Raw genomic sequence first — 11,493 nt, forward strand, 5'->3', positions numbered from 1 at the left:
AATTTACGTACATACATAATATAATGTCAAATTCAATCTATTAAATCACAATCCTGTAGTGCTCTATAACTACAAATCCTTGGCTTTGCTTAAGTCTATCATAGTAGCTAAATCATTTACAACAAACAATGTGTTTTAGGAATCACGGCCCTCGCGGTATAAGATATGAGATTAAATTCCGTACTTCCAACGACTCCGGTCTCCTCTTGTGGCGGCGTAAAATCGGCATTCGACCGCGAGATTTCATTGGCCTCGGCCTTAGTTTCGGCAAGCTTCAGCTGATTTATACTGATACTGATGTTAAGGAGGTTAATTCAGCTATGCACGAGGATTGGTTTCAAAGTATAGAGTCTAAAGAGAGGGTTGATGATGGTATGTGGCATACTGCGACTGTGCGGAGGAGGAAGCGGCTTGCAATGCTTCAAGTGGATGACACGCCGCCTGTTAGAGGGTACTCGCAATCTTTGCTTTTGCCTTCGAAAGCCAATCCTAAGCTGTGGATAGGTAAGTATTTAATTAATTAGTATCTCTTCATGTATTAGAATATCATATTATGAGAGACTAATGCCTTGGTTTTACAAACAATCATAGAGTTTAATAATGTTTTGCATAGTAAACAATTATAGGAAGTTCCTAACAGTATACAAAATATTCACTGTAGAACTTATATTAATTAATTCCAAATGCTAGATTATGAAAATGTATAATTAGTGGCCACGGATATTCGATATCGATACCATAATTATTAGTACACTATTATGAATGTGATTATGATACGAGCAGTAGCACATTAAATTCTAAAATCTAATGCATTATTTGTATGATAGGTGGATCACCGTCATTACCATTGGGACTCCCAGCGACTCTGTACACAGGATTTCGTGGTTGCGTCGCTAGTGTCAAATCAAACGGAAGGCATATTGACATCACATCTCCCATCCGACCCATATCTACAATACAATATTGCACCTAACATTAACAAAGGTATAAACTACCAGTGATATTAAAAGTATTATATCCATACGAGAAAACTGTTAGTACCTGCAAAAGTGAAACCTACCGATACATATCTTACATTTTTAAACTGACGAGTTCTTAGTGGCCAGTATGTGGCTATAAATTATGTTTTTTTTTTTCGAAATTTAAAAATCGAATGTAAAGGTTGCGTTCATGTTGAATGAGGTATTTTTTATTGTTTTTTTTTTATCATTGTTTGAGTAGACAATGATTATTTGCAACAGAGAATCAACCAATTCTCATATTAGTAACCAAAATAATATTATGTTGCCATAATAATTTTACACATTACTTTTATAGGTTTATTTTAAGTTCTTTTATAAGCGGTGCTAGTAAAAATATACGCATCAGAGATTACATGTTACGACGTTGTATTATTCATCTATTTATTCTAGATTATCTTCAATTACTAAGAAAACAATTGTTGATTTTTAACTAAATTTTACAACACGTTGTAATAAATATATTATTACGTACCTGCATATCGATCACAATATCTATGCAAATATACAAATTAAAGTAAAAGCATTGTGGCTTGAATTTAATTATTTTTAAATTAATAATAATCAACTAAATTATTGTAATAAATAAATTAGCGTAAGTAACAAATTTATTGATGGGCTTTAATTATAACATTCCGTAAATACTTAATGTGATGCTTATATTAATTGGTTATTTATTGAGATATCGATATTAAATATGTGCTCTCAGTAAATAGCTATTATATGAACTCTTCATAAATTAATTCCACTGTTATCATTCCGAGATGTATTAAATTTGAATCCTTATATCTATATTGTATTACGTACCTAATATAAACAGTGCCATAGTTGTACAGTAGTTGATTTCATTAGTATTAGATTAAGTATTATTATATACATTTCCTTTTTTTAAGCCGCTTTCGTATCACACAGACTTATTCACAAAACTTTGAAGAGTATGACAATAATATTTCATGTTATCATTGTCTATTGTTTGGTTGTATTTTAGCTTTGTAGTTTACCTATTGCAATGCAAGTAAATAATATTATTCATTATTGGTTTCAAATTTATTTGGATTTTTTGCATCTATTAAATTGACATACCTATTGATTTATTAATATTTAGTAATATTAATTACTTGCAGTGCAATTTCGGTATTGATTTCACGTTCACAATTATGTAATATATGTAAATAGTTAAAATAGATTAGATTTTTTTACAAGCCGCTTTACTGTTACTTATTATGTCAATAAATTCTACGAAATGTTCTGTAGCACATTTGTATACAAAGTTAAAAGATATCATTAGGTGTTAGCGATAGAGAAATCGATTTAGTAACTGTAGATAACTAAATGAATTAATATTTCATCGTCACGATACATTACAAACTTATCATTTTTAGACGCTTATTCAAATTTTAAGCCGAGTTTTTATATCTATATAGCGTTGTACTTACAAAGTATTAAATTATATGAACTATGACAATATTGGAAAGATCTAAAGTACATTTACATGCGTGTTAGGTGTTTCGTGGTTGAACATATCCGTATTAAATTTTAGGTTTAGACTAGATCCTTGTTCATCCGGAACGTGTTTCGGATCGAATACTATTCCATTTGGTGGATGTTTGCTTAGCCATACGTTCAAAGCATATCAAACAGATTTGCTACCGGAGAATCCAGTCCGGATACAAATATTCGTCTGCCTGTAAATAAGATGTTTCGCTGGATCTTAAACTTTATATCTTCCAGACTAATTTCATATACAGCGTGTGTTTTGATGTACCCTACGTAAGTCTGTATACATAATAATGAAAGTAATAAATTAAATGAGACTGCAAATATTACGTTGTTTTATTTTACCTACTGTTGTCTAAAAACGTGATTCCTGGAAACATTCATGAATTGAGAAATGAAAGAGTATAATATATCTACTTAAAAATGTTCGAGCAAACTTTTGTTCATTTTGGAGAAAATGTTAATTTTAATTAAAGGTACTTAAGCTCTTTAATCTTTATTATTTCTATAATAAGATATAATATATTTGTAAAAGCGCTAATTAAAATAGTACCTACATGGAGACTTGTTAAGAAATCCTCCTAGGTATGATCAAAAATCAATGCTCTTTTAATTTTAGATGGCCTTGTTTTTTGTGATAACGCTGATAAAATATAATTTCATTAACAAGCACAAGAGGGAAGTTATTTGTGGGATTATCTATCATTGCATTCATAAGCTTTTAACTGCCATTAGCTTTATATTTTATCCTCTTTAAAACAAGGCAATATTTAAAAAATATATATCAACCCCGAACAAGAAATCACATAACACTCTTTCAATGCAAATTAATCCATACTAATATTATAAATGCGAAAGTAACTCTGTCTGTCTGTCTGTTACTCAATCACGCCTAAACTACTGAACCAATTTGCATGAAATTTGGTATGGAGATATTTTGATACCCGAGAAAGGCTACCTAGGCTACCTTTTATTGCTAAATATGTACCACGGGCGAAGCCGGGGCGGACCACTAGTTTATTATAAAATTCAATTAGTAGGTAAGATATCGATTTTCTCTTCAATATTATAATCTGAGTCACGGATCGCCAGTAATGCGCAACAGAAAGTCATTGCAACTAATTAGTATGCATATTGAGTCCGTTTCTTCCCCTTTCAGCTTTTATCAGCCAACGCTGGCTTAAAAACTTTAATATAAAACAGGCATTTAGCACTATAATTTTTATAATTAAATTAAATTCTCGATTGGAAAAGTTCTAGTAGTTAATCTATTAAATTGGTAAAAATGTTTACAATTACGAGGCTACATAATCAGTAGATATTTTATCAGATATTTACACACCAAAAACTACTTCATAAAGTAAAGATCGAAGAAATCGCTTTTACTCGAATTTTTCTTACAATATCATACTATCAGACTTTTTCTTATTTGTTAATTTGTCTGTACTACTACTTGTCTGGATGATCTCATAGAGCGTTTGTTGGCACTAATAATTTACATAAGACAAAAAACAAGCCAATTTGAAACGTATATCTTTCTCAATAACATTCACCGTCATTTTAAATGAATTGGGCTATTTTATACAACTTCCAGTAATTAAATTACGTTATCTCTCAGATAAAAAGTAAGAAAACGCAAGCGCTAATAGTAAACACCAAGCAGTACATAATCTCGTAAAACGTGAAAGGACGTGTCTTATCACCATCTTGATTGGAAAGTTTATGGATAATAAATTAGTACACTGTTTGGCCAGCCGTGCCCCTGACTACGGATGAGTTCGATATCAATTTACTTATTACACGAAAGCCTGGACTTCCGTGCTTTGTAAATTAATTAGTACTAAATTTAACTGAAAATACATAAGTATTTGCTATTAATTGTTTTTACATTGAAAGAATTGAATTGGAAGGAGAATTTGTTTTGCAGAAGGCATTATACTCAAAGATAAATCATGTTTACCATCAATTTGTCAATTTTCAAAACCACTAAACAAGAGTACCTATCTCCCTCGAATTGATTAATTCTGTCGATTGAGGACACAGGAGGTAACTCTGCCGAGAAGAAAACTGCCAACCAAAGAAGACGTGGCTGTTGAAATATTTAATATTGACTATTATTTATTAAAAATTTGACTATTAGTTACTTACAAACATTCAATGATTATGTAAAAAAATAAATGCCTTTAGTAAACTCGGTAACTAGGTACCTCATTTTATTTTTATGAATACTATTTCATAAAGACGAATGTTTTATATGAATCAAATAACCCGTTCAATGAAAATATTATTAATGTATATATCATCCCTTGCACGGAAAGCCTCTAATCTCAACTGGGCTGAATTATGGTGAAGAAAAGATCCTTTCATTCTTTGCATATATCATAAATCACGCGAACCCTTAGAGGCATTATGAGGAGGAAAAATAAGTAATAGATATTAACAGCCCGTAGTTGTGAAGTTGTTTGTATCGAACGTGATGGATATTAATAAGTTTTCCCCATACTGTTTCAGTAGATTTTCCTTCCTTTAGGTAATATACCTATTACTACACGCATACAACGCTATGTTAGTCATCAATAATTATTCCTTCCGGATTGTTAGAAAATAGTTATATTGTATACCATAGTATATTGCTGTAAGTGCTAACATTTCCAAGAGGGTTCGATCCCCGACAGAGTTTAATAAAAGACAGTTTCAGTTAGGCTAGTCACGGAAGGCTGACCTACTTGCCCAAAGAAAATCTTGGACTAAAACAAATGTAACACCGCCTAGCGAACTAGGAACTTCTTATATTATCAAAAATTCATTCCAGCATACAAACCCACTAAAGCCTATACTTATATTTTTGTAAGAAAAATAAACGCAAAAATAAATCAAATCATTTTTATTGATATATAAGAAAGCTATTGCAAAAAACAGAATAAATATTGCAAAGCCGTAATATTTGCGTATAGCAATATATTCAAGTGACAACTCGTTTGAATCCCAAGTACTATTTACTTATGAATTGAATCGTGTTAAATCCTGTGGTATTGCGGGTCGCGGATCATCAAACTGGGTGGGATCATGTGGGATCTGTGGAGCAAAGAAAATAAGGGCGCGAAGAGAATTTGTTGGCGAGCAGGGTTGAGAAACGACGTATCTATAAATAAGACGCTATAGCCATTTTTTATATTAAACGCATTTTGAACATAATGGGAAAAAAGATAAAGATTTTGTTCTAAGTTATAAGCTTTATAAGAACATTAATAATAAACATATTTAGGTCATAAAAAATTTCTTTTTTATTACTTGACATTTATATGATAGTAATTAATTAACTACAAACGAATAAATCATATTTAAAAACCTTTAACAGATGCAATTAAATCATAACAAATACTCCACTACATCGTTGTATGAACGTCCTACAAATTAATTGAACGACTTTACCGAGAATGAATTAATAGGAGGAAAAAACAAACTTTAGCATAGTCGAACAGTACTGCAAATAAAAAACTGTATCGCGTGTTTGGCGCAAACGTTTTATCACTTTATTAAAAGCTGATATTGTGAAAATTGAATGGAAAGCTCGTGGCCGTTTCTGTGAAAGGATTTCTCACGCGGCACGATACGTATTTCAAGTGTGCTGTGTTAAATAAGTGATTCATTTTAATTATTATTAACTGTATAGAAAATGTTTTATTTTGTTTCACGTTTTGCTTTGAGTAAAGAGCATGTTTTAAAAATGTATGTTATAGAAAATAGCAGAGTCATAAAATTATGTTAAATCATAATGTTTTATTGCATTTTTAATGAACATAATATAAGCAGTTTTTATAAAACATATCTATTCCCTCTTCATCCTTGTAACAGAATTGTAAAAGACGTGTAAAAATACGTGCCAAAATTGTGTCAACCACTTTATGCTAAACATATCACGTCGTTCAAAATAAGTCTAAAGAAAACAGCTCGTTATGTAGTGCCTCTACATCATCTCGAGTCACTAAGCAATGTTTCATTGAATCGCGTATAAATAAGGCTAAGGTGAACATGAAAGCATACTGGGAACAGATTCGTCGCGTCTCTCGGGATTTGTATCTCGTCTCCCCGCAGCAGGCGACGTGTTGAGAATACAAGGCGATTTCACGATACAGTATACGGCCTTCAAGCTTGTGTCATACTAATAACATAGTTGCATCTTAGAGTCAATTAAGAAAGAAGTATCATTAAAATTTGTAACTTTCAATATGTCTTCATTTATGTGCGTTTTCAATGAGAAATGGTCGGTTGCTAAATGTTAAACACAACAACACTACAAGGGTTCTAGTACCCAATAATGCTTCGATGAAGAAATAAGTATATTGCTGCACAAAAGGGAATTATAGTATTCATTACTCGTGTAAAATTAAAACATGTGTTATAATGTAATACGAGGAAAATATTATTTGGTTTAGCACACACAGCAAATACAATCACACACCTAAGTATCTTCTTTCTTATGTTTTCTTATGATATTTACGTCAACTATGTGACAGCAGCTTTAAGGTTAACTGAAGGTAAACGAAAATGAAGTGAGTCTCTGCGTGATGTTGTGGACAGGTCTATTTATTTAAACCTTATCTTAACTTCTACATCCAAACGACTGTAACCATCGTAATACTAATTAGCATTTTGTTTATTGTTTAATTACCATACCTGTATGACGTATTAAATATCCTTCTTCACAAGAAGGAAAATATAAAAAATATATATTTTAAAATATATTTGGCTATCATATTTACGGTGTGCTACGGTGCGGTACGGTAGAAGTTAGGGAGAATAGCAGTAAATATCATCTCCATTTTATTGTTTATTTTCCTTACAAAAAATGACGGCTAAATAATTTGGCAACATTATTTTTATTAAGTATTTAGACATGAAAGAAGAAAAATATATGAATGTTATGAAATACTTCAGAAGAAAATAAATTGGGGTTGATATATTGTCCCTGTGGAGCCCCACACAAAATGAGGCACATTGAAATATGATTGCTGAAAGCTTGATATTCTAAATGTCAAATAAATAATTTTCCTTATCGTACGTGAATGCAGCATATTTGAAATTAATTATATTTTATAATGAGACATTAAAATGTTTTCTCAAAGAGATCGTGTGATTTTCTTTATGAAAGGTTTCTTTCATGTTTTTCTTCGGCATCACAATATGTTAAGTGTACGTGGCTTTGATTCGTAGTCATGTAGAATGTTGAATGGAGCTGTTTAATGATTCGTTGTGCGACTTTCCATTCACACTATCTTGGGCTATGCAAACGAGAAAGGCCTTGGCCTGATGAAGGTCATCATTTACCTGACATCTTTTACCTCTATTTTTGACACTGTAATCCATTTCCAATATTTTGAACATAGTGCATTTGAATTAATCAATAATTATAGTAAACAGTGTCTTTAACAAAGGTGAATTTACAAGTGTGAATAATAGAGCAAGCATAATAATATTTCATTCATTTTAGATAAACTGTTGTAACTACACCGCCGAAATTCGGAACGCCGCAAAAATCTAAGTCATAAAGCGGGCATTAAAAGTATTTACTACGAACCATGTAACACCATTATTGCGAACTGTGACAGGGTTCCCTGGAAATCGTACTCCGTGACTACGATAAATCGTTTAATTCCACCCCGGTGACTCGACCGATTGCGAGGGACCGGGTACCATCACGATTTACTGCCACTCCGTAGTTTGTACATACCTTTGACGGTTGTGTACGTTAGGACGATTACTATGATGAGCGTCTGAAGATTGTAGCGCACTTTAAATTAATGTTCGCTACGTGTTCTACGCTAGATTATACACTATACAGTATGTGCTTCTATGCGTTGCGAATACGTGTTCCTTGTACAGTATGTACTTGTATCAAATTTAATGTATTAGCTTTGAAGTGTAACCTGTGTATTAGTTACCTTTGTATAATATAGCCCAATTGATGAATAGTTATTTTCAATTATTGTTGTTAGGGGTTACAATCGTTCAATTATTGTGTGAGTGAAAAATAATACTACATAGTTCGAAATATAAAATTAATTGCTACGGTAAATATTGTTAAAATAACTACCTATTAAATTATAAATAGCTGCAAAAACTCTAAAACAGGAAAAATAAGTGTGGAGGGTGATACGGGTCACTGGATTATGTACAAAAATTACGCCGTTTGTGTGATGATGTGGTAACTACCCCTGGAACGTGACCCAATTGTGTCGAACATTTCTCGTAAATAATATTTGTTTTCTGTTAAATTTATCAGCAAATATCTAGTAACAAAGTATTTTATAGTTGTTTAAAATACCTTTCTGTTAAAAGTTCTATTCTAGGGATAATTGCGAAAGCATGTAAAATTTATTAGAAATTCGTTCCGTTTTCGTACAGCTAAACAACGGTTAATGAAAATTCACTGTTAAACAGATTCTTTCGCGAAGTAGAAGCGGGTCCGTAATAAAAACATCATTAGCAAATCGCTTTTGAACTTGTTGTTTTATCCTATACTTTTAATTTTATGGGAGAATTTGTAAGATGGGTAAATTTATCTTTTTGGAGCAATAGCAAAGATGCAGTTTTTATATTTTGTGTGTGTATAATTACTCATATATTTTTAAAGAAGGAAATCTTTAACAGGTAAAATATCTTATTATGTAAATGTTCTCAACATAGCAATCAATTAATAAAGCTCATAAATCACACACACATACAAGATTTACCATTATAGTACAAATGGTTGAGTAAGGAAAAAAAAAGAGTTAATAAGTCTAGATTTCAAGAACACAGAAAAGCTCATTTTATTTCTTTATTCTTTTAATAATTCCGTGAATTAAGTCTTGCTTCTGTGAATCGTTATAAAGTATGCTTGCTGTTTGTTCTTGGTTTCACTCATTTGCGCTTCGCGGTATCAATATGTCTATAATTTCAAATATGTATAGGTATATATGCATGTAGAAGAGGTTCTAGAAATGGATATTGTATTATAAAACGTTGCAGGGAAAATAATGAATTAAAAAAAAAATTGAGAAATTTTTAAAGATTAGAAAAAAATCAATCACTATTTCAACCTGCATCTTTAGCCATGCCTGGACAACGCCTAGCCTTTCAAATGATCGATTTTTTCCTATTCTTTAAAAAATTCTCATTTATATAACTTGAATGGTATAAAACTAAATCTTTAAATAACACTTATTGAATTTTAAACACTTCTTAGACTATCGCATACAATGTATCGAACCATTAATAATACAAAGTCACTAGTTTCTCTCCCGAAACTGGCTCCTTAGCCTGGATCTCTTTGTCACAAGAACTTAGGCTAAGTCGTATTTAACTTATGTGAGCACAGCCTGTGTTCATACCGCATACCAACAAATTTTGACAGCGTATACTTAGTACAATTTGCCGAGTATTACCGCGTTTACTGGGTTAAACAACTGTTATCTAATGTTCAAGTTTTTGATTTCATTAGAATATATTCGCTAGTTTTATCAGATAAGGTGAAATAGAAGTAACACTTTTAGCGTTGAAAATGTTAACAACTTTTATATTATCTTTGAATACTTTTATAAGTTTGCAAGATTCCTTTTCGCCGGATACCATTCGAGTCGGCGCCGGTTTAAGGTTAACAAAACACATTGACTAAAAGTTTTATCTCCACCACCTGTATTTCTTTTAATAAAATAGCTATAACACATTTTTGTAATGTTCTATTTCTCTTTTTGTTTAAAAGTTTGTCCCAAAATAATATATTTTTTTAATAGAAAATTGAGTATGTTAAGGAACCTATTTAATACTTACAAAGAAAATTCTAAGGCGGATTCCAGAAGATTTACATCTATTTTTTCACTGGATATTATAATCTATTATCTCTATTACGAATATATCTTAGTATTCTCACTTAATATTCTTGGAAATAAAAGCAATTCCTTTTTTCCATGAAAAAAGTAAGAAAATAAAGGCTAATATAAATTCCGATGTAAACAATATTTATTAACCTACTAGCTTTCCGCCCGCGGCTTCGCCCGCGTTTTCAAAGAAAAACCCGTTCCCGTAGGATTTCCGGGATAAAACCTATCCTATGTCCTTTCTCGAGTATCAAAATATCTCTATACCAAATTTCATGCAAATTGGTTCAGTAGTTAAGGCGTGATTGAGTAACAGACAGACAGACAGAGTTACTTTCGCATTTATAATATTAAGTATGGATTCTCCAGATAAAATTAAATCATCATTAAATCCTGTAATAAAAATAATAATATGAATGAATAATTACGTATATATTAAAAGTACAGCTTTTAAAATGTATAAAGAGCCAATTTGGCCAGTGATCTGACATTATGTAATTTACATTCGTAGTAAAAAAAGGGAAAACATAAACAACAATAACGTTAATAAAACACCAATATCAATAATCAATTCATTTGTACAAGTCCCAGAATCGTCTGCGGTTTTACAAGTAATTACTTGGTGAAAATTAAGTCCAACTTACAGCCCTCAAGCACGTCAAGCCGAGCTTTGAATACCACAGAACATGCAAGCGTTCAATCAATTTAATTTCTTTGTTGTAAACAGGAAGACTGAAGCCAATGTTAAAGTATACCTTCGAATTACTCAATAGATTGCAGATAATGTGAGGAAACGACGTTTCAACATTCAATTGCCACGAAATTGAGTATTGAAATGTCGAAAAAGTTTTATAATAAGGCCGTGATTTATGCTGCGCATTCAACCGACTTTGAACCAAGGTTATCAAGTCAATGGGAAATTATTTGTTAACTTGATTTTAGTTGTATGACACATTTCGTTACATTTTTCTTAAAAGTAAGTCTCATTGTAGAAGTGTTTAAAGTTATTTTGCGTGTGGAGGAAATTATGATAATGGGCAAAAAGCTTAAAACTTATTTATAAAATTTTACGATACGAAATTGTATTTTTACAAAAATATAATAATGTAAGAATAACG

General features: G+C 31.4%; 1 protein-coding gene across 1 annotated transcript in view; it reads left to right on the forward strand.

Moving 5' to 3' along the window:
* The window catches only part of LOC149907820 (agrin-like), a 45,562-nt gene extending 42,720 nt beyond the window's left edge, over positions 1-2,842 (forward strand). The window contains exons 26-27 of the mRNA XM_090102936.1: positions 140-504; positions 828-2,842. Of these exons, the coding sequence (XP_089959062.1) occupies positions 140-504; positions 828-973 (511 nt within the window). The 3' untranslated portion in view covers positions 974-2,842. The remainder of the gene's footprint in view (positions 1-139; positions 505-827) is intronic.
* Positions 2,843-11,493: the final 8,651 nt, after the last annotated feature.

This window comes from Colias eurytheme, chromosome 6 (genome assembly GCF_061535395.1).
Source record: "Colias eurytheme isolate Ceu_HAF_F1 chromosome 6, ilColEury1 Martin Lab GWU primary, whole genome shotgun sequence".
NCBI classification, from domain to species: domain Eukaryota; kingdom Metazoa; phylum Arthropoda; class Insecta; order Lepidoptera; family Pieridae; genus Colias; species Colias eurytheme.